The sequence below is a fragment of the Bubalus kerabau genome, chromosome 9 (genome assembly GCF_029407905.1).
Source record: "Bubalus kerabau isolate K-KA32 ecotype Philippines breed swamp buffalo chromosome 9, PCC_UOA_SB_1v2, whole genome shotgun sequence".
Lineage (NCBI taxonomy): Eukaryota > Metazoa > Chordata > Mammalia > Artiodactyla > Bovidae > Bubalus > Bubalus kerabau.
The window spans coordinates 48,518,342-48,542,800 of NC_073632.1; the positions used below are offsets into that span (position 1 = coordinate 48,518,342).

Sequence of the window (24,459 nt, forward strand, 5' to 3'; positions counted from 1 at the left end):
GGCCAAAGTATTGGAGTTTCAGCTTCAACATCAGTCCTTCCAATGAACACCCAGGACTGATCTCCTTTAGGATGGACTGGTTGGATCTCCTTGTAGTCTAAGGGACTCTCAAGAATCTTCCCCAACACCACAGTTCAAGAGCATCAATTCTTCGGCACTCAGCTTTCTTTACAACTCTCACATCCATACATGACTACTGGAAAAACCATAGCCTTGACTAGACGGACCTTTGTTGACAAAGTAATGTCTTTGCTTTTGAATATGCTGTCTAGATCAGTCATAACTTTCCTTCCAAGGAGTAAGCGTCTTTTAATTTCATGGCTGCAGTCACCATCTGCAGTGACTTTGGAGCCCAGAAAAATAAAGTCTGACACTGTTCCACTGTTTCCCCATCTATTTCCCATGAAGTGATGGGACTGGATGCCATGATCTTAGTTTTCTGAATGTTGAGCTTTAAGCCAACTTTTTCACTCTCCTCTTTCACTTTCATCAAGAGGCTCTTTAGTTCTTCTTCACTTTCTGCCATAAGGGAGGTGTCATCTGCATATCTGAGGTTGTTGATATTTCTCCCGGCAATCTTGATTCCAACTTGTGCTTCCTCCAGCCCAGTGTTTCTCATGATGTTCTCTGCATTGAAGTTAAATAAGCAGGGTGACAATATACAGCCTTGATGTACTCCTTTTCCTATTTGGAACCAGTCTGTTGTTCCATGTCCAGTTCTAACTGTGGCTTCCTGACCTGCATATAGGTTTCTCAAGAGGCAGGTCAGGTGGTCTGGTAGTCCCATCTCTCTCAGAATTCTCCACAGTTTATTGTGATCCACACAGTCAAAGGCTTTGGTATAGTCAATAAATCAGAAATAGATGTTTTTCTGGAACTCTCTTGCTTTTTCCATGATCCAGCAGATGTTGGCAATTTGATCTCTGGTTCCTCTGCCTTTTCTAAAACCAGCTTGAACATCTGGAAGTTCATGGTTCACGTACTATTGAAGCCTGGCTTGGAGAATTTTGAGCATTACTTTACTAGCATGTGAGATGAGTGCAATTGTGCAGTAGTTTGAGCATTCTTTGGCATTGTCTTTCTTTGGGATTGGAATGAAAACTGACCTTTTCCAGTCCTGTGGCCACTGCTGAGTTATTCCTCTTTAAAGAGAAAACAACAAGACTCACCCCCAAAAAGTTCTTCTTGCATTTTATCTGCCAGTGAAACTATCAATATAAGGGAAGTTAGGAGATGTAGTGTTTTTAAATGGCTAGGCACATTGCTGACCCTAACAAAATCAGCATTCTGTTACTAAGGGAAAGGAGAACTGGATATTGTGTAGGAAAGTAGTATCTTGTGGCACATTGAGTATTTTTGCCTGGCTATTTCTGCTTCCTCATGTCCCCTTTCCCAGGCTATGGGAAGATCTTGGGTTCTTACATCTGACTATCCAGGAATTGCTGGTTTTCTGTATCTCTGAGAACAGACTTCTCACTTCATGACAGGGAGGGCAGCAGGCAGCTGCTCCTCAAAAGTCCTTTGGGATTTTTTCTGCGAGAGGATCAATTAGGCTCTGGCAGGAGACCCTGATGGATGGAGCTCAGAAAGCACTACTGGAAAGGCCGAGGTAGAAGAGTCGCTCCACAGTCTGGTGGCACTGCCAGTCTCATGTCCTGTTAGACACATGGATGAATATTTATATCATGGTGCAGCCTAAAAGCCAGCTCAGCTATGTAAGAAAACATTCAGCACACAATGAGGCAGGAATCAAGGCTAACACCTGAAAAACCAGCCTATGCTACCTTTTTTTCCCATCCTCTTGCCCACCCCCTCTCCTTTTATTGTCCCATGTAGTCTCATGCATACAATTTAGGGCTTCCCTGGTGGCTCAGTGGTAAAGAACCCTTCTGCAAGTGCAGGAGACATAGGTTCAATCTCTGGTCTGGGAAGATCCCACATGCCGCAGAGCAACTAAGCCTGTGCACCACATCTATTGAACCTATGCTCTAGATCCCAGGAGATGCAATTAATGAGCTCACGTGCTGCAACTACTGAAGCCCACATGCCCTAGAACCCATGCTCCACAACAAGAGAAGTCTTCAAAACTAGAGAAAAGCCCCCACTAGAACTCTTCCCCAACTAAAGAAAAGCCCACACAGCAACGAAGATCCAGCACAGCCAACAATAAATAATAAAAACAATTATTAATTGAAAGCATTTATTTTGTTTTCTGACTTATTCTTTAGTTGCCTGTATTTTAGCTTGACTCCTGGAAGCCTTTGCTTCCTACCTCTTCTCTCTGGTTTTCTGAGTTTTTACTCCTGCCTGACATGAGTTTTTTTCTTGCCTCATATGCTTTCGTTTTGATGCACTGGCTTTAAGCCACTATTCTACTGTTTTGTGATTCCAGACTTATTTCCTCTCTAGTTCATTTCTCCCTTTTTCTGGCATGTTCAGCAGTAACACAAAGAGTGCTTCCTTGGGTTAGGTATTTACGATCATGTTCTGTTGCAAATAACATTGTCTACTAAAATTATTAAGGGTATTAATTTATTGATTTACTTTACTTTAGATGTAACAGACTATGAGATAGAAGAGGTAACTGCTGATCATCCAGAAGTTCTTTCCATAATAAATGAGACAGTAAAAATGGCAAAGGATATGAACTTTGAACAGCCACATGAAAAAATTGCTGAGATCTTAGATGAAGTTCTCCAAGAGGTGAGAAATCCAGAATCTTTGTTTTTATCCCTGATTTCACAGTATCTGAGAAAATGTTAACCTGGTATATGTACAATTACTTTTGAATCCCATATGGCAGTGTTGAAATCTATAGCCTTCTAATTCACGTGCATTTTACAGTAACACTGTTAATATGTAATATACACTGCTGCTGCTGCTGCTGCTAAGTCGCTGCAGTTGTGTCTGACTCTGTGCAACCCCATAGATGGCAGCCCACCAGGCTCCCCTGTCCCTGGGATTCTCCAGGCAAGAACACTGGAGTGGGTTGCCATTTCCTTCTCCAACGCATGAAAGTGAAAAGTGAAAGGGAAGTCGCTCAGTCATGTCCGACTCTGTGCAACCCCATGGACTGGAGCCCACCAGGCTCCTCCATCCATGGGAGTTCCCAGGCAAAAGTACTAGAGTGGGTTGCCATTGCCTTCTCCACATGCTAGCAAAGTAATGCTCAAAATTCTCCAAGCCAGGCTTCAGCAATACGTGAACCGTGAACTTCCAGATGTTCAAGCTGGTTTTAGAAAAGGCAGAGGAGCCAGAGATCAAATTGCCAACATGCTGGATCATCAAAAAAGCTAAAGAGTTCCAGGAAAGCATCTATTTCTGCTTTATTGACTATGCCAAAGCCTTTGTGTGGATCACAATAAACGTGGAAATTCTGAAAGAGATGGGAATACCAGACCACCTGACCTGCCTCTTGAGAAATCTGTATGCAGGTCAGGAAGCCACAGTTAGAACTGGACATGGAACAACAGACTGGTTCCAAATAGGAAAAGGAGTACGTCAAGGCTGTATATTGTCACCCTGCTTATTTAACTTACATGCAGGGTACATCATGAGAAACGCTGGGCTGGAAGAAGCACAAGCTGAAATCAAGATTTCCGGGAGAAATATCAATAACCTCAGATATGCAGATGACACCACCCTTATGGCAGAAAGTGAAGAACTAAAGAGCCTCTTGATGAAAGTGAAAGAGGAGAGTGAAAAAGTTGGCTTTAAAATTCAACATTCAGAAAACTAAGATCATGGCATCTGATCCCATCACTTCATGCAAATAGATGGGGAAACAGTGGAAACATGAGACTTTTATCTTCTTAGGCTCCAAAGTCACTGCAGATGGTGACTGCAGCCATGAAATTAAAAGACGCTTACTCCTTGGAAGGAAAGTTATGACCGATCTAGACAGCATATTCAAAAGCAGAGACATTACTTTGTCAACAAAGGTCCGTCTAGTCAAGGCTATGGTTTTTCCAGTAGTCATGTATGGATGTGAGAGTTGTAAAGAAAGCTGAGTGCAGAAGAACTGATGCTCTTGAACTGTGGTGTTGGAGAAGACTCTTGAGAGTCCCTTGGACTCTAAGGAGATCCAAAGTCCATCCTAAAGGAAATCAGTCCTGGGTGTTCACTGGAAGGACTGATGTTGAAGCTGAAACTCCAATACTTTGGCCACATGATGAGAAGAATTGGCAAAGACCCTGATGCTGGGCAAGAATGAGGGCAGGAGGAGAAAGGGACGACAGAGGATGAGATGGTTGGATGGCATCACCGACTCAATGGACATGAATTTGGGTATGGTCCAGGAGTTGGTGATGGACAGAGAAGCCTGGTGTGCTGTGATTCATGGGGTCGCAAAGAGTCGGACACGACTGAGGGACTGAACTGAACTGACAGCATTGTAACTTTGTTTACATGTCCATCAATGCCTATTAAATGTAGCACCTCAAGGCAAGAATACCAGATCAGTTATCTTTTTCATTCCCTCCGCGTTTTTCAGTGCAACTGAACAGAAGTGCTCAATAAATGAGCTTTTATGGTGATCTTTTCTCCCATTTTCCAAACAACAGCACAAGAAGTTTAAACAAAGATTATTTAAAATTAAGACGGAATTTCTACCTCAAACTATAGATTTCTCTCAATTGTCACCGTGACAACTTCCTATTCCTTGAAAGTGTTAATATGGCATCTATGTTGCTACATTTCTAAGTATGATGTGAAAATCTCTCAGTCCTGTCAGGACTCTTTGTGACCCCATGGACTCCAGGCCAGAGTACTGGGGCGGTGAGCCTTTCCCTTTTCCAGGAGAATCTTCCCAACCCTGGGATCAAACCCCAGGTCTCCCAGATCACAGGTGGCACCGCAGGCACACTGCAGGCTTATCTAAGTATGATCGTAAGTTTATTAATAAAAAGGACTTCTTTACATGAAAAAAAGACTGATAAAAATGCTCTTGAAGTGGCTTTTTTAAACTTTTTGATATACAGTTGTATAAGGCATTGGAAAAATAGAACAGAAAGATTGCTGTGAATCTAAAACTGCTCTAAAGGGAATTCCCTGGCCGTCCAGTGGTTAGGACTCAGCGTTTTCACTGCCAGAGTCCAGGTTCAATCCCTGGTGGGGTAACTAAGATTTCACAAGCTTCATGGCATGGCCAAGAAATGAAATTAACTTAATAAAAAATAAAACTGTTCTAAAAGTAAAGTTTATTTTTTAAAAACAGAACTACCACATGAACTAGCAAACCTACTTCCAGCTATATATTCAAAAGAATTGAAAGCAGGGTTTTGAAGAGATATCTCACACGCATGTGCATGGCATATGAACTGTAGTTACCATGCTGTACATTACACTCTCAGTACTTATTTATCTTGTAACTGGAAGTTTGTACCTTTTGACCATGCATGTGTGCGTGCTAAGTTGCTTCAGTCATGTCCAACTCTTTGTGATCCTATGGATTGTAGTCTGCCAGGCTCCTCTGTCCACGGGATTCTCTAGGCAAGAACACTGGAGTGGGTTGCCACGCCCTCCTCTAGGGGATCTTCCTGACCCAGGGATCAAACCAGCATCTCTTGAGGCTCCTGCATTGCCAGTGAATTCTTTACTGCTGAGCCACCAGGGAAGCCCTACCTTTTGACCCTTTCACCCATTTCCCCCCACCTTTTCCTCTGTCTCTGGCAGCCACCAATGTCTTCTCTATGAATTTGGTTTTTTTAGATTTCACAATAAATGAGGTCATATAGTATTTGTCTTTCTCTAACTTATTTCACTTATACTACTTCATTATAGCTTTTCCCTCCTAATTCTCTCATGTGAAACTTTTCCAAGTGTTTAAAATTCTTTTTTTTTCCCCAAATGCTCTTCATTCAGATGGAAATTTCAAAAAGCAGGTAAATCTGCATAAGCCAAAGGGCTACACTGGTCCTCTCAAGATTTCTTTCCCTTGACTTCTAATATTCTGTGACTTCCTGATTGCATACAGATTTGTTTAAAACCTTCAGAACTGGTATATTCACAGACCCACATCACTAATCTCCACATTTGTATTGAAGTTGTTATAATTGGGTGGCAGGTGGGGAATAGTTTAGCAGAACTCACAAAGCACCTGCAAGATTTGTTTTGAATCAGTTTCTTTCTATAGCTGTTAGTAAACATCTCAGGACCTCTCAGCTTTCACATTAAAGGCTAAAAATCTAAAGGGAAGTAAAGAGCATTGTCACTTAAAAAGGCAGACTGAGCACAGACCTGGTGACTCCAGGGACCAGGGAGTAGAGTAGACCAGGGGCCATTGTCACCTGAGACCATGTTAGAAACACAGACTCATGGGCCCTACCCTTGACCTTCTGAATCAGGATCTAGATTCTGTAATACTGAGTAAGATATAGCAAGCATGTTTTGTTATATTTATTTAACAGAGGCTTTTGCTTCTTGTTCTTAATGTACAGCTTTAGTGCTTTCAAATTGTTTCTCTTTTAAAATTAAGTGGCTCTTTTTTTTTCTTCTGAAAGTCAGAAGAACTCAAAAGATATTTGGTTAAGGTCCAGGAAAGTGATATATCAGGGTAACATCCTTGACTTGGGTGCCTACGATGGTAATTTCAGTGTGTCATTTTTCACAGGTAGTTGAAGAAAACAAGAATAGGTTTTATGGTGCCCCCAAATACGGAGGATGGATACTGGACAACTGCCCTCTTGTGAAAGAACTCTGGATGGTCTTAGTCGACAAAGGAGTTCTACCCGATTTAGTCATCTGTTTATCAGACACAGAAAACAATGGTTGGTAAATACTTATCATGTCAATTCAGAGTGAAGTTTTTACTGCTGATAATTTTTTTAGTTTATATTTTTATGAACTATAAAATGGAAAACTCTCCACCTTCCCTGGATACAACAAATACCACCCCAGCAGTCCCTTCATGACCTAGAGGTACGCAAAAGGAAACATCCAACCACAGAGTAGGTGGCCACGGATGGTATTCTGGGTCACTGGATGCTCCAATAGACTCTTATCATTATTCTTTGGAGCTGAGCATTTAACAACCCTCATCCCAGTCAGCATTATAACTTCTGAATGAAAAATATATAAGGCTGAGAGCAAAACTATCTATTAATCCTTTTTCCCCTCAAATGGGAAATACTAAGTAGATAAAGATAACAGAACTAAATTTTAATTTCTGTCACTGTGTATAAAGCTATAGTAGTAAAAAAATTATGGCACTACCAGACAAAAATGACCTAGACCAATCAAACAGAATAAGGAGCCCAGAGATAAACTCACACATATATAGTCAACTAATCTTTGATAAGGGAGCCAAAAATATTCTGTTATTTTGCATCTTAAGGAAATATATTTGAAAAAAGAATTTCCAGGGGGACACTGTATTATTTTTAAAACATAAAAACACTACTTTTTATGTTTTAGTTACTTATAGTATGTCAATATATACCTTTTTAAAAGGATTTAAGATGGTCTCAAAAAATCTGGGCTCTATTTAGATAAATACTTAAAGGTAAATATATTTGGATATAGACAGAAATAATTTTTCATTTCTGATTTCCAAAATATATCTCACTATATTTCATAGAGCTTTAAAATTAATATTACTCTTTATCTGTATTTCAGGAAAATATTTATATAATAGACTGTATTTAGAGAATAAACAAGAAATTGACTCTAAGATTTTAGAAAGATTATTAGATGAACTACTAAAGGAAAGAAAAGAGGAAGAAGCAGCAAGGTAATCTGCCTGGCACAATAAATGAGATTAATTAACCTTTTACAATTGTTAAAAATCTACTTATAATTTATATTTACAAAATGTGTTTAACATTAAAACAGGCCTACTAACAGGATTCAATTCTAATTCCAAGAAAAATAGTAATTTCACAAAAATTGCCAGAATCTCTAAAGTATATAGCTGTGGATATTTTCACAGTCCCAAATCAGACATTCCAAACCAAATGTTTACTTTCAAAAGACATTGTAAAAAAAAAAAAATGTCCTGGTATTCCAGAGGCTGGAGAAGGCAATGGCACCCCACTCCAGTACTCTTGCCTGGAAACTCCCATGGACAGAGGAGCCTGGTAGGCTGCAGTCCATGGGGTCGAAAAAGTTGGACACGACTGAGCGAATTCACTTTCACTTTTTACTTTCCTGCATTGGAGAAGGAAATGGCAACCCACTCCAGTGTTCTTGCCTGGAGAATCCCAGGGACGGGGCAGCCTGGTGGGCTGCCGTCTATGGGGTCGAACAGAGTCGGACACGACTGAAGCGACTTAGCAGCAGCAGCAGCAGTCCAGAGGCTAAAACTTTGAGCTCCCAATGTAGGGGGCCTGGGTTCGATCCTTGGCTGGGGAACTAGATCCCATATACCTCAACTAAGAGTTTGAATGTTGCAACTATGACCCAGTGCAGTCAAATAAATAAATATATATTTTTTTAATGAACATAAAGTATATATTTGGAGAAGGCAATGGCACCCCACTCCAGTACTCTTGCCTGGAAAATCCCATGGACGGAGGAGCCTGGTAGGCTGCAGACCATGGGGTCGCAAAGAGTTGGACACGACTGAGCGACTTCATTTTCACTTTTCACTTTCATGCATTGGAGAAGGAAATGGCAACCCACTCCAGTGTTCTTGCCTGGAGAATCCCAGGGACGGGGGAGCCTGGTGATCCGCCATCTATGGGGTCACACAGAGTCGGACACAACTGAAGCAACTTAGCAGCAGTAGCAAAGTATATATTTTCTACTTTATTTATCTGTGACTTAATTTTACTAACTAGAATCCCCAGGTCAAAGAAATAATATAAAAAGTGAAAATACACTTGTGTCATATGACTTAAATTCAAAGCTTGACTAAGTTCTACATAAGGTAAAGAACAAGACTGCTGCTAAGTCGCATCAGTCATGTCTGACTCTGTGTGACCCCATAGATAGCAGCCCACCAGGTTCCCCTGTCCCTGGGTTTCTCCAGGCAAGAATACTGCAGTGGGTTGCCATTGCCTTCTCCCAAGAACAAGACTAGTTATTTATAACTGATAGGTTCAACATCAAATGCTTATTCTTGGGACTTCCTGGTAGTTCAGTGGCTAAGACTCTGAGCTCCCGATATGGAGGATGTCAACTCAATCCCTGGTGGGGTAACTAGATCCCACATGCCACATTAAGACTTGGTGCAGCCAAATAAATTAATTAATTAAATACTTTAAAAAAATTGGTCAGAGATGCAATGCAACTTGGTTGGAAAAGATAAAATTTATAGGATTTAGAATTACATTTTTGGCCAAACATCTACAGACATGCTGATTCTACCTGTTTTCCAGCATCAGTTTCCAAATGTGCTGATCAAATGCAAGATAATTTCTTTTATCACCATTTGTCTTTGATCTACCCAAGTAGTATATGGAAGTAGCTAGAAACTGGCAGCAAAATTCTTCTTCCTCCTTGTCAGATTTTAGATTCTTAGCAGCAGCAACATATAGTATCCAGGTTTTGGATGAGGAAAGCATCACAAAAGAGCCCTACCTAACTAGAAAAGTAGAAGAATTGCCAGTTCACACACTGCCAAGTAGGGAAGCCATGCAGAAACAATGCTCAATAGTCTCAAAGGTCTGGGTCATGAACAAGAGAACTCAAATTACATTAAGACTTCAGTCTAGATCACAGGGTCCACAGGGTTTAGAATATAGTGAGTCAACACTTCCTATTAACAAGAAACAGGATTTGTGGTCCAATGGTTACAAATCTGCCTGCCAGTTCAGGGGACACTGGTTCAATCCCTGGTCTGGGAAGATTCCACATGTCTCAGGGCAACCAAGCCCATGTACCACAACTATAGAACCCACAGCCTAGAGTCTGAGCTGCAACTACTGAAGCCCACACACCCTAAAGCCCATGCTCTGCAACAAGAGAAGCCACCTCAATGTGAGGCTCAAGCACCACAGCGAGAGTGTAGCGCCTGCTTGCTACAACTAGAGACGAGCCCGGGTGCAGCAGCAAAGACCCGGCACAGCCAAAGATAAATAAACCAAGGTACACACTGTTGGGAGGAGAGGTGCAGTGATATATTTGAAGAGAATATGTGTAAAGATTTTCAAAGGAAGGGGGAAAGGGCACCAAAAGAACACTGAGTATGAGAGAATGACCCACCTACAGAACAGTCTGAAGAAGACTGTCCAGAGTGGCCTACTCACATGAATGGGCCCTGCTCCACTTAACTGGTCCCCTGTTGGTGACTGCTCCATACAGTTTTCTGATACTGTTTTTAAAGATGCAGTCAACATTCTTATACATGTTTCTTTGTGTAATAGTATGCCAATACCTGAGGGCTAAATTCCTATTTCTTCAACCCTAATGAAAAACAGATTCCCTTATCCCAAACCTCTTTAAATTTCATCATTACTTTGTTGAAAAGAAAATAAATTAATATTCTGAATACAAAGAAAATTTGCAAATTTTCAACTTATTCATACAGAAAAAAATTTAAAGTGCAAAAAATGTGAAACAAAATTTAAAAGCTGTCAGAATGCCACCATCCATAGAAAATTACCATTAACAGTTTGATTCATTTTATTCTAGTCTTTTAATCTTCATTTATATACATTTTAAATAAAAAATTTGTATTATACATAGCTTTATATTATACCTTTTTTCACTTAACTCTATGCTGTGAACATTTCTCATTTAATCAGAGGGAAAATGATACCAACTTAGAGTTAGACAATTCTTTATCAATTTTTTCAGGTTTCCTAATTAATAGCCAGAGTTTTTTAAATACAACATTTTAAATTTCCTTACCAAAAAAAAAATCCCCAAAACACACAAAAAATTCTGAAAATTAACTAGCCTCAATATGAGTAAATTAAATGTTTATGTGGTAAAGTAAAAAGTATAGTGAATATTATAAATGATTTATTCTTTATTTTTACCATTATAAGCCTTAAACTCTATGATATTGTAAGATATTTGAATTTCCAAAGATAACTACATTTTGGACCTTTTCATTTCAGAAAAGTCAAGGAAGAGGCATTAAGAATAGAAGAAGAAAATCGAAAGCTATTGGAAGCTATGACTGCAAAAGCAAAAGGCAAACACAAGATTATATGATTAATAATGTGTCATTTGATTTTGTGTTGTGACTGCAAAGTTGCAGTATTTACAGAGAATTAAAAACCGAGTGCGGAGAAGGCAATGGCACCCCACTCCAGTACTCTTGCCTGGAAAATCCCATGGACGGAGGAGCCTGGTGGGCTGCAATCCATGGGGTCACTAGGAGTCCGACAAGACTGAGCAACTTCACTTTCACTTTTCACTTTCATGCATTGGAGAAGGAAATGGCAACCCACTCCAGTGTTCTTGCCTGGAGAATCCCAGGGACAGGGGAGCCTGCTGGGCTGCCTTCCATGGGGTCACACAGAGTTGGACACGACTGAAGCGACTTAGCAGCAGCGGCAGCATAAACAGAGTGACCATGTTTCCCAGTTTGCCTGTTAGAGTCCAGGTTTATGCCCAGATTCCTGAAATATTTGTTTGACTCCCTCTCCTTCTCGTTGTGTTCCAATTTGGATAATACACTGTATGATCACAGCAGTAATGAATTCATAGAAAATGGACTCCTGACACAGACACCTACTCACCCACCTTGTAAGAGGGATACACGGCAGGACCACCATGTGCAACATGTTTTTAAATTTTCTAGTAAGCACATAAAAAATAAAAAGAAACAAATGAATTACAATAATCCTTCAATATCCATCAGGAATTGGTCCCAGGACTCCTGCAGATACCAAAAATTCATAAATTCTTAAGTCCCTTATATAAAATGTCATAGTGTGTATAACCTAAACACATTGGCATATACTTTAAATCATCTCTAGATAACTTATAATGCCTAATAAAATGTAAATGCTATATAAATAGTTGCTAGCAAATTCAAGTTTTGCTTTTTGGAACTTTCTGAAATTTTTTTTCGAATATTTTCAATTTGTGGTTGGTTGAATCCATGGATACAGAACCTGAAGATTCAGAAAACCAACTGTATATTTTATTTAATACACTATATCCAAATTATTATTTTAACATAATGCAAATTATGTTAAATTTAATTAACATTGATTAATGCATGTAATCAATGCAAAAATTATTGATATGTTTTTATATTCAGTTTTTCACACAAAGTCTCTGAAGTTGTTGTGTATTTTACACTCACTGCACATCTCAGTTTGGACTAGCCACATTTCAAGTGCTCAGTAGACACATGTGGCTTGTGGCTATGTATCAGATAGTGCAGGAATAGCCATTCCCTATTAAATGGACATTTGGGCTGTTTCCTGTCTTTTACTGTTACAATATTTGGGACTGCTGTATGCTATGGCATATATTTGGGAATATATTTTATATTCCATTTTAATAGATATAATATATAGAGACTGTATCTATCTTTTTCATTAAGCATCATGCTCCAGGGGTTGTTCCCAATTAAATATCTGCTGACTTAAACTAAATAATTTATTTCTTCTCATTTTTTTCTATAAGCAGAAGAAGCTGAAGCCGCGGCTTTTGAGGATATTGAAGGTGAAGAGTCTGAACTTCACGAAGGGTCTGAGACCCCTGAGGTTTCTGAGGAGACCAGGGGGTTCTTACCCGAGGAGTCTGACATTTTTGAGGCCCCAGAAACAGAACATGAATCAGGTTAGACTTTTATTAAAGAGTGTGTCCTTAATTCCACTGCTGCCTATTGGCATGTTTGTGTGCATGTGTGTGTATGTCTGTTGATGTGGTATAAAGTGGAAGCAGGTTGAGATTGCAGAGATGTGGCCCCAGAGAGCAGCAGGTGGCTACAAGTATGGTAAGAAAGCTGAGTGCTCTGCCCGGGTGCTGGCACTCTTGTCAGGGTCTGCTATATAATTTGGGGGGCACAGTGTTCAAATATCAGGAAAAAAGACTCATTAAAAGTACAAGAATATAAAGCTCTTTCTTTCCTTCCATGGTCTCTCTTAACTTGTCATAGTACTTTATATTTGCTGTTTAAAGTCATTCTAAAAAAAAAAAAAAAAAGTCATTCTAAAAAAAATTAAAATTTTAAGTTCTTAAGCATGAATTTTACCATTCATCTTTATGTTGCCCAATGCCACTTTTAAATGCAAACATAAGAAAGGATGTGATGAGGTTCCATAGTCATTCGTGTCTCTTTAAATGCCATTACCTTCATTCTGCATCTGGAGCGAGTTCTAATTCGAAGGGGAACCATGGTCAGGCCTGTCAGCATCTTCCCATCCCCAAATCACTAAGTCACACTTTTTCCCACACATCATGGGCCCTGTTAGAATTCTGTGCTCATGATGGGGTATCAGGAACGCTCATAGGAATGAGATGGCAAAGAACGGCAGACAGATCTCTCTGCTCACAGGCGTGCCCTAGTGTCCCGATGGAGTCCCTTTGGATTTTGCTTACAAAACTCGGTTCAAAGATCAAAATGACAACCAAAGTGCATTAAACTAAGTATGGGGCCATTCTGGGCAAGAGATTCAGGACACCCACACAGCTTATATACCCATGAAGCCAGCCCTCCTCAAATGTCCAGTTTGGTGGGTTGGGACAGGGCAAGAAGGAGTCTATAAGGCAACGAAAGTCACTCTCATGACTGGAGAGTGGACTTAAGCAGCAAGATCAGGCACTTCATGGTGGTGGAAGCAGGGCTCATAAATGCCTCGAAGCACAATTAGTGTTGAATTACTCCCTCTCTCTTGAGTATTAAACATTATAGATTCTATTGAAAGAGGACCCAACTATTATTTTAGCTAACTTGCAGGACAGTCTGCACAATATTACAGAATGGCTATATATAGATTTTTTTAAATATATATGTGTGTGTGTGTGTGAGACACACAAAACTTGTGTCTCAGAACTAGGAAAGACTAAGGGGTGAGAAGAAAGATAATTAGTCCTTCCTTCCCTGAAACTGTCTACACTAGATCTGTATGTGAATCATGTCTTTTATTATCCAGGAAAGCAGTTGTTGATCTGTATCTTCAAAAGTGCTATTAGTTGAGATTCTCCTCAGTTTCACCACACCTACACCCACAACTGAGACTTTGGCCACTTTATGGTCTTTTGGAATATCTTTATGGGTATGTCAAGAAATTAAAAGAATGCTCAGGCATTTTTGATGCCATGTGAATAGAAGTTTGAATGATATTTAACAACAGTTATCAGAACTGTATGTATCAATTATTATTCTGGTCAACATCCTTTTGTGTATTTAAGAATATTCTTCATTTTCTGCCTTATTTTATTATGTATTTTTATGCCTCCCTGGAACCAACCAGTGGGTTCGTGTGTTTGCAGTGTAGAAAACTAAACTCTGACTGCAGATGTCTGCAGCAAAGTAAGGGCTTAGTAGTAGGACACCAAGTGAGGGAGTGGGAGACAAGCCTGAGATCCACTCCAACTTGGTCTTTGAGTTGGGGGCATTTAAGGAGGAGAGGGCTTCCCGGGTGGCACTAGTAGTAAAGAACTCACCTGCCAGTGCAGGGGATGTAAGAGACATGGGTTCAATCCCTGGGTCAGGAAGATCCCCTAGAGGATGGCGTGGCAACCCACTTCAATATTCTTGCCTGGAGAATTCCATGGACAGAGGAGCCTGGTGGGCTGCAGTCCATAGGGCTGCAAAGAGTCGGACATGAATAAAGCAACTTAGCTCATGCACAAAGGGGAAGAACAAAGAATCTGCAGTTAATCATCATCCTGTGACATTTCTTAATCGTTGTTTTGGGGGTCAGGATGCCTACTGTTCATGAATCTTTTTATGAGTATCTGGTGATTCATGATCCAGGGACCTGTTAGCTCATCTTGCCCTGGAGAAACAACCTGAGTATGTACATTAATGATGTTATCTGATTCTGGTTGATTAGTGTTCACTTAGCACAGAAATGAGGTCAGAGGGGACAAGAAAGGGAATAACGTTTTGAATAAAGAGATTAATCATAAACTCAGCAAGGGAACTTGGTTTTAGGGGAAATCAGTACTTTACCTAATTGGAGAAGGCACTGGCAACCCACTCCAATACTCTTGCCTGGAAATTCCCATGGACGGAGGAGCCTGGTAGGCTGCAGTCCATGGGATCACTAAGAGTCGGACACTACTTCGTGACTTCACTTTCATGCATTGGAGAAGAAAAATGGCAACCCACTCCAGTGTTCTTTCCTGGAGAATCCCAGGGACGGAGGAGGCTGGTGGGCTGCCATCTATGGGGTCGCACAGAGTTGGACACGACTGAAGCAACTTAGCAGCAACAGTACTTTACCTAATGAGAACTGTATTATCAATTTGACATAGTATACACAATTTAAACTTTTGAAATTTTCTTTGTGCCAAAATTTTCATAAAGGAATAATGTTTTTAAAACTCAAACACTAACTATTAGATATTTTTTTAAGTATCTGAGCCTCCTGAGGATGCTACAGTTGGAGCAGAATTTCCAAAAGGATCCAGAGAGGGCCTGGAAACTAAAGAATTACCTGAAACAGGTTAGATTATAAATAAAAGTAGTGCATAGAAATGCTTTTCATATTCTCTTACAATTTTAGGCATAAAACCAATTTCCTACTGATTTCTTTCTATGCCAGTTATATGCTGGTTGATGTGTGTTATATTTGCCTAACTTATTATATTAAAAGTGTATCTAGCCAACTTATAATAGTTTTTCAACAAATTTTATGTTCTACTTTTATTAACAAAGTTGCCATATGAAATTCATATTATCTAAATAATTTGGATTTTATTTATAAGTAACAATTCATCTACAGCCAAAACAATGAACAAAGCATAGTTGAAATATGAATTTATAAATGCATATTATTGCTTAGAACTCTAAGTTTATTTCTTTCAAATGTTTAAAAAGTATTATAAATTATTTTGGCAATATAGCTAAAGATATAATGCTTGAAGGCTCTTTTTTCTTTCTTTTAACCTTTACTCAAAAGTTCTACTACCTGAATTTCCGGAAGATGGTTATCCTGATGTTCCTGAAATGGATTCAATTAGAGAGAATGTCAGCTCTTTCTACGCTGCCTGGAGACAGGTGGAAACAGCTATCAGTGACTCTTTTACTCAGATTTTAAACCTGGAGATTGCTGGCAAAACTCCAGAGGAACTACTTCAAAAAGTCGTTGAAATTATGGAAAGTAAGGGCTGCTGTAATCATAACATTTATTGTCGTGAGCAAGCCATATTATTAAAAGTACTGTGAAAGTTTAAAGCCTATGGTTTATGAAGTAAAACATTCAGTATATCCAGGGATGATATTTAAAATATTTAACAACTGTCCTAGAACACACATCAGAACAGCCACTGGACACACAGCACTGGCCAAACTGGCCACTTGTCACCTAAAGAATTTGGAAAGGCCTGTTTGCCTACACGTGTAAGCTAAGAGACCAGCCCTACAGTTAATTTTCTTAATCTTGCTACTGTAATATGTTCATATGCTTTTATCCTAAAAATGTCTTCCCAACTGTTTGTTTGTTTTTGAAAGAACCCTTTCACCATGCTGCTTGGGAGTTAACTATAGAAGATTATGATGAAGAAACAGAAGATTATCAGGCTGAAGTTGATGTCGATGAGGCACTAGAAGAGGAAGAAGAGGAAGAGGAAGAGGTGGGAGGCTTTTCTCCTGCTCACTGCCCATAGTCACGTCACTGAAAGTGCACATATCCAGAGTGGTAACTGGCACTTCTAGACTTCAAGAAAACAAGCAGGGATCTTCAGATTTGTAAACATTTTCAACACATTTTTCCTCCACTCAGCTTCATTTGACCTCTGAAATGCCAGAGCTACTTAGACAGTATGTTACACCCATGAAAAAAGGAAAGAGAAAACTTTAAATTTTTTTCCCATGGAAAAATCTATACATATTAGAGACAGAAATATTTTATAAATTTAACAGAAGTGGGTGTTTTATGTAAAATACAACAGTGGCATCTTTGAGGGGCTGATGGCATGAAAACAAGTGGTTTTCTCAAAGAGGAACAACTCATTTTAGGCACCAGTCTACTCCCTTGGCACCACAATTTTGATAACTGTTTTCAAGGGATAGCCTCCTAATTAAGGCATGTATCAATAATAAAATAGGAAGTGATTCTTTTAATTCTGGTCTTTATAAATAAAGCAAAATAATAGGTTAGATAAACACTCATTTGTAATTAACTTGTTGCTTGACTTAAATCCAAATATGTATGTGTCAAACAAAAAATGTTATGCAGTGTGATTCTGCTAATAGCTTTCAATACTTTATCCCAAGAAACTGCTGAGACTCTCAGTCAGGGTGGTTAAAGGGTGTGGGTTTTGTCCCAATAATGTTCAGACTCTCTCTTTTCTTTTGTGACCTGCTCTGGTCTGCAAGAGCGTGCATGGTGTCTTTCTTGTACCTGCAAAGTTCTCAAGCTGTCTGTAATTTTCAAAACTTAAATTTTTAAGTATGGTCTTCATTGATAACATAGTGTCTTTACCTCACTTTTATTTTTTTTTAATAGAATCAATGTTTTTATTTATTTATTTTTATTTTATTTTATTTTTAAACTTTACAATATTGTATTAGCTCCGCCAAACATCGAAATGAATCCGCCACAGGTACACCCGTACCCCGCATCCTGGACCCCCCCTCCCTTCCCCCACCCCACACCCTCCCCCTGAGTCATCCCAATGCACCAGCCCCAAGCATCCAGTATCGTGCATCAAACCTGGACTGGCAACTCGTTTCATACATGATATTATACATGTCTCAATGCCATTCTCCCAATTCTCCCCACCCTCTCCCTCTCCCACAGAGTCCATAAGACTGATCTATACATCAGTGTCTCTTTTGCTGTCTCGCACACAGGGTTATTGTTACCATCTTTCTAAATTCCATATATATGCGTTAGTATACTGTATTGGTGCTTTTCTTTCTGGCTTACTTCACTCTGTATAATAGGCTCCAGTTTCATCCACCTCATTAGAACTGATTCAAATGTATTCTTTTTAATGGCTGAGTAATACTCCATTGTGTATATGTACCACTGCTTTCTTATCCATTCATCTGCTGATGGACATCTAGGTTGCTTCCATGTCCTGGCTATTATAAACAGTGCTGCGATGAACATTGGGGTACACGTGTCTCTTTCCCTTCTGGTTTCCTCAGTGTGTATGCCCAGCAGTGGGATTGCTAGATCATAAGGCAGTTCTATTTCCAGTTTTTTAAGGAATCTCCACACTGTTCTCCATAGTGGCTGTACTAGTTTGCATTCCCACCAACAGTGTAAGAGGGTTCCCTTTTCTCCACACCCTCTGCAGCATTTATTGCTTGTAGACTTTTGGATCACAGCCATTCTGACTGGTGTGAAATGGTACCTCATAGTGGTTTTGATTTGCATTTCTCTGATAATGAGTGATGTTGAGCATCTTTTCATGTGTTTGTTAGCCATCTGTATGTCTTCTTTGGAGAAATGTCTATTTAGTTCCTTGGCCCATTTTTTTGATTGGGTCATTTATTCTTCTGGAGTTGAGCTGTATGAGTTGCTTGTATATTTTTGAGATTAGTTGTTTGTCAGTTGCTTCATTTGCTATTATTTTCTCCCATTCTGAAGGCTGCCTTTTCACCTTGCTAATAGTTTCCTTTGTTGTGCAGAAGCTTTTAAGTTTAATTAGGTCCCATTTGTTTATTTTTGCTTTTATTTCCAATATTCTGGGAGGTGGGTCATAGAGGATCCTGCTGTGATGTATGTCGGAGAGTGTTTTGCCTATGTTCTCCTCTAGGAATTTTATAGTTTCTGGTCTTACGTTGAGATCTTTAATCCATTGTGAGTTTATTTTTGTGTACGGTGTTAGAAAGTGTTCTAGTTTCATTCTTTTACAAGTGGTTGACCAGTTTTCCCAGCACCACTTGTTAAAGAGATTGTCTTTAATCCATTGTATATTCTTACCTCCTTTGTCAAAGATAAGGTGTCCATATGTGTGTGGATTTATCTCTAGGCTTTCTATTTTGTTCCGTTGATCAATATTTCTGTCTTTGTGCCAGTACCATACTGTCTTGATAACTGTGGCTTTGTAATAGAGCCTGAAGTCAGGTAGGTTGATTCCTCCAGTTCCATTCTTCTTTCTCAAGATCGCTTTGGCTATTCGAGGTTTTTTGTATTTCCATACAAATTGTGAAATTATTTGTTCTAGCTCTGTGAAGAATACCGTTGGTAGCTTGATAGGGATTGCATTGAACCTATAAACTGCTTTGGGTAGTATACTCATTTTCACTATATTGATTCTTCCAATCCATGAACATGGTATATTTCTCCATCTGTTAGTGTCCTCTTTGATTTCTTTCACCAGTGTTTTATAGTTTTCTATATATAGGTCTTTAGTTTCTTTAGGTAGATATATTCCTAAGTATTTTATTCTTTCCGTTGCAATGGTGAATGGAATTGTTTCCTTAATTTCTCTTTCTGTTTTCTCATTATTAGTGTATAGGAATGCAAGGGATTTCTGGGTGTTGATTTTATATCCTGCAACTTTACTATAGTCATTGATTAGTTCTAATAATTTTCTGGTGGAGTCTTTAGGGTTTTCTATGTAGAGGATCATATCATCTGCAAATAGTGAGAGCTTTACTTCTTCTTTTCCAATTTGGATTCCTTTTATTTCTTTTTCTGCTCTGATTGCTGTGGCCAAAACTTCCAAAACTATGTTGAATAGTAATGGTGAAAGTGGGCACCCTTGTCTTGTTCCTGACTTTAGAGGAAATGCTTTCAATTTTCCACCATTGAGGATAATGTTTGCTGTGGGTTTGTCATATATAGCTTTTATTATGTTGAGGTATGTTCTTTCTATTCCTGCTTTCTGGAGAGTTTTTATCATAAATGGATGTTGAATTTTGTCAAAGGCTTTCTCTGCATCTATTGAGATAATCATATGGTTTTTATTTTTCAATTTGTTAATGTGGTGTATTATGTTGATTGATTTGTGGATATTGAAGAATCCTTGCATCCCTGGGATAAAGCCCACTTGGTCCTGGTGTATGATCTTTTTAATGTGTTGTTGGATTCTGATTGCTAGAATTTTGTTAAGGATTTTTGCATCTATGTTCATCAGTGATATTGGCCTGTAGTTTTCTTTTTTTGTGGGATCTTTGTCAGGTTTTTGTATTAGGGTGATGGTGGCCTCATAGAATGAGTTTGGAAGTTTACCTTCCTCTGCAATTTTCTGGAAGAGTTTGAGCAGGATAGGCATTAGCTCTTCTCTAAATTTTTGGTAGAATTCAGCTGTGAAGCCGTCTGGACCTGGGCTTTTGTTTGCTGGAAGATTTTTGATTACAGTTTCAATTTCCATGCTTGTGATGGGTCTGTTAAGATTTTCTATTTCTTCCTGGTCGAGTTTTGGAAAATTGTACTTTTCTAAGAATTTGTCCATTTCTTCCACATTGTCCATTTTATTGGCATATAATTGCTGATAGTAGTCTCTTATGATCCTTTGTATTTCTGTGTTGTCTGTTGTGATCTCTCCATTTTCATTTCTAATTTTATTGATTTGATTTTTCTCCCTTTGTTTCTTGATGAGTCTGGCTAATGGTTTGTCAATTTTATTTATCCTTTCAAAGAACCAGCTTTTGGCTTTGTTGATTTTTGCTATGGTCTCTTTTGTTTCTTTTGCATTTATTTCTGCCCTAATTTTTAAGATTTCTTTCCTTCTACTAACCCTGGGGTTCTTCATTTCTTCCTTTTCTAGTTGCTTTAGGTGTAGGGTTAGGTTATTTATTTGACTTTTTTCTTGTTTCTTGATGTATGCCTGTATTGCTATGAACTTTCCCCTTAGGACTGCTTTTAAAGTGTCCCATAGGTTTTGGGTTGTTGTGTTTTCATTTTCATTAGTTTCTATGCAAATTTTGATTTCTTTTTTGATTTCTTCTGTGATTTGTTGGTTATTCAGCAGCGTGTTGTTCAGCCTCCATATGTTGGAATTTTTAATAGTTTTTCTCCTGTAATTGAGATCTAATCTTACTGCATTGTGGTCAGAAAAGATGCTTGGAATGACCTCTATTTTTCTGAATTTACCAAAGCTAGCTTTATGGCCCAGGATGTGATCTATCCTGGAGAAGGTTCCATGTGCGCTTGAGAAAAAGGTGAAATTCATTGTTTTGGGATGAAATGTCCTATAGATATCAATTAGGTCTAACTGGTCTATTGTATCATTTAAAGTTTGTGTTTCCTTGTTAATTTTTTGTTTAGTTGATCTATCCATAGGTGTGAGTGGGGTATTAAAGTCTCCCACTATTATTGTGTTATTGTTAATATCTCCTTTCATACTTGTTAGCATTTGTCTTACATATTGCGGCGCTCCCGTGTTGGGTGCATATATATTTATAATTGTTATATCTTCTTCTTGGATTGATCCTTTGATCATTATGTAGTGACCATCTTTGTCTCTTTTCACCGCCTTTGTTTTAAAGTCTATTTTATCTGATATAAGTATTGCTACTCCTGCTTTCTTTTGGTCCCTATTTGCATGAAAAATCTTTTTCCAGCCCTTCACTTTCAGTCTGTATGTGTCCCCTGTTTTGAGGTGGGTCTCTTGTAGACAACATATGTAGGGGTCTTGTTTTTGTATCCATTCAGCCAGTCTTTGTCTTTTGGTTGGGGCATTCAACCCATTTACGTTTAAGATAATTACTGATAAGTACGATCCCGTTGCCATTTACTTTATTGTTTTGGGTTCGATTTTATACATCCTTTTTGTGTTTCCTGTCTAGAGAATATCCTTTAGTATTTGTTGGAGAGCTGGTTTGGTGGTGCTGAATTCTCTCAGCTTCTGCTTGTCTGAAAAGCTTTTGATTTCTCCTTCATATTTGAATGAGATCCTTGCTGGGTACAATAATCTGGACTGTAGGTTATTTTCTTTCATCACTTTAAGTATGTCTTGCCATTCCCTCCTGGCTTGAAGAGTTTCTATTGAAAGATCAGCTGTTATCCTTATGGGAATTCCCTTGTGTGTTATTTGTTGTTTTTCCCTTGCTGCTTTTAATATTTGTTCTTTGTGTTTGATCTTTGTTAATTTGATTAATATGTGTCTTGGGGTGTTTCACCTTGGGTTTATCCTGTTTGGGACTCTCTGGGTTTCTTGGACTTGGGTGATTATTTCCTTCCCCATTTTAGGGAAGTTTTCAACTATTATCTCTTCAAGCATTTTCATTTTCTCATGGTCTTTCTTTTTGTCTTCTTCTGGGACCCCTATGATTCGAATGTTGTAGCATTTAATATTGTCCTGGAGGTCTCTGAGATTGTCCTCATTTCTTTTAATTCGTTTTTCTTTTATCCTCTCTGATTCATTTATTTCTACCATTCTATCTTCTAATTCACTAATCCTATCTTCTGCCTCTGTTATTCTACTATTTGTTGCCTCCAGAGTGTTTTTAATTTCATTTATTGCATTATTCATTATATATTGACTCTCTTTTATTTCTTCTAGGTCCTTGTTAAACCTTTCTTGCATCTTCTCAATCCTTGTCTCCAGGCTACTTATCTGTGATTCCATTTTGATTTCAAGATTTTGGATCAATTTCACTATCATTATTCGGAATTCTTTATCAGGTAGATTCCCTATCTCTTCCTCTTTTGTTTGGTTTGGTGGGCTTTTATCCTGTTCCTTTATCTGCTGGGTATTCCTCTGTCTCTTCATCTTGTTTAAATTGCTGAGTTTGGGGTGTCCTTTCTGTATTCTGGCAGTTTGTGGAGTTCTCTTTATTGTGGCGTTTCCTCACTCTGTGTGGGTTTGTACAGGTGGCTTGTCAAGGTTTCTTGGTTAGGGAGGCTTGTGTCGGTGTTCTGGTGGGTGGAGCTGTATTTCTTCTCTCTGGAGTGCAATGAAATGTCCAGTAATGAGTTATGGGATGTCTATAGTTTTGGGGTGACTTTGGGCTGCCTGTATCTTGGAGCTCAGGGCTGTGTTCCTTGTTGCTGGAGAATTTGCTTGGTATGTCTTGCCCTGAAACTTGTTGGCCCTTGTGTGGTGCTTGGTTTCAGTGCAGGTATGGAGGCATTTGATGAGCTCCTGCCAATTAATGTTCCTTGGAGTCAGGAGCTCCCTGGAGTCAGGGTTTGGACTTAAGCCTCCTGCTTCCAGTTATCGGTCTTATTTTCACAGTAGTTTCAAAGCTTCTCCTTCTATACAGCACCATTAATAAAACATCTACGTTAAAGATGAAAAGTTTCTCTACCGTGAGGGTCACCCAGAGAGGTTCATAGCGTTACATGGAGAAGAGAAGAGGGAGGAGGGAGTTAGAGGTGACCCAAATGAGATGAGGTGGGTGAGATCAATAGAGGAGAGAGTGGGCTAGCCAGTAATCTCTTCCTTATGTGCACTCCACAACTGGACCACTCAGAGTTGATCACAGAGTTATACAGAGAAGAGAAGAAGGAGGAAGGTGACAGAGGTGGCCAGGAGGATAAAAGGGGGGAATGAAAAGGAGGGAGACAGATCCAGCCAGTAATCAGTTCCCTAAGTGTTCTCCACCATCTGGAACACACAGAAATTCACAGAGTTGGGTAGAGTAGAGAGGGGTTAGGGAGGCGACACAGGCGACCTGGTGGGGAAAAAGGAGAGTCCAAAGGAAGAGAGAGCAGTCAAGCCAGTAATCTCGCTCCCTAGTGAAAAATGGGTACTGAAGATTGGGTTTTTAAAGGTACAAAATTGGTAACAAATACATAAAAGCAAAAATTAAAAATCTAGAGTAGAGTTTGGAATTTCAAAAATACGATGTTAAAGAAAAGAAGAAGGAAAAGAAAGAGAAAAAACGAACAAACAAAAACAAACAAGGTCATGAAAATTATAAAGAAAATATAGGTACAAAATTGATAACTAATACAAATAAGCAAAAGTTAAAAATCTGGAGTAGAGTTTGGAATTTCAAAAATACAATGTTAAAAGAAGAAGAAGAAAAAGAAAGAGAGAGAGAGGAAAAAAAAAAAACAAAAAACCAAACAAGAACAAAGTCACATAAATTATAAAGAAAATACAGGTACAAAATTGATAACAAATACCAAAAAGCATAAATTAAAAATCTAGAGTTTGGAATTTCAGATATACAATGTTATTTAAAAGAAGAAAAGAAGAAACAGAGAAAAAGAAAAATTAAAAAAGGGTCACAGAAATTATAAAAAAAAAACTATAGGTACAAAACTGATAACAAATACCAAAAAGCTAAAATTAAAAATCTAGAGTAGAGTTTGGAATTTCAAAAATACAATGTTAAAGAAAAGAAGGGAAAAAAAAAGAAAAAAAAAAAAACAAGGTCAAAAAATTATAAAAAAGATATATATGAAGTTTGCTTTAAAAAAAAGAATAGGGTCTTCTCTCTCTTTTTTTTTTTTTGCAAAGTAATCGGTTATAAAAGTGTAAATTAAAGGAATAATAGAAGACTTAAAAAGAATTTTTTTAATTAAAAAA

General features: G+C 38.6%; 1 protein-coding gene across 1 annotated transcript in view; it reads left to right on the top strand.

The window, feature by feature from the left end:
- The window catches only part of AK9 (adenylate kinase 9), a 129,635-nt gene that overhangs the window by 53,590 nt on the left and 51,586 nt on the right, over nucleotides 1-24,459 (top strand). Inside the window, exons 15-22 of the mRNA XM_055534737.1 lie at nucleotides 2,555-2,703; nucleotides 6,611-6,767; nucleotides 7,615-7,729; nucleotides 11,004-11,080; nucleotides 12,526-12,684; nucleotides 15,432-15,521; nucleotides 15,978-16,178; nucleotides 16,529-16,650. Of these exons, the coding sequence (XP_055390712.1) occupies nucleotides 2,555-2,703; nucleotides 6,611-6,767; nucleotides 7,615-7,729; nucleotides 11,004-11,080; nucleotides 12,526-12,684; nucleotides 15,432-15,521; nucleotides 15,978-16,178; nucleotides 16,529-16,650 (1,070 nt within the window). The remainder of the gene's footprint in view (nucleotides 1-2,554; nucleotides 2,704-6,610; nucleotides 6,768-7,614; nucleotides 7,730-11,003; nucleotides 11,081-12,525; nucleotides 12,685-15,431; nucleotides 15,522-15,977; nucleotides 16,179-16,528; nucleotides 16,651-24,459) is intronic.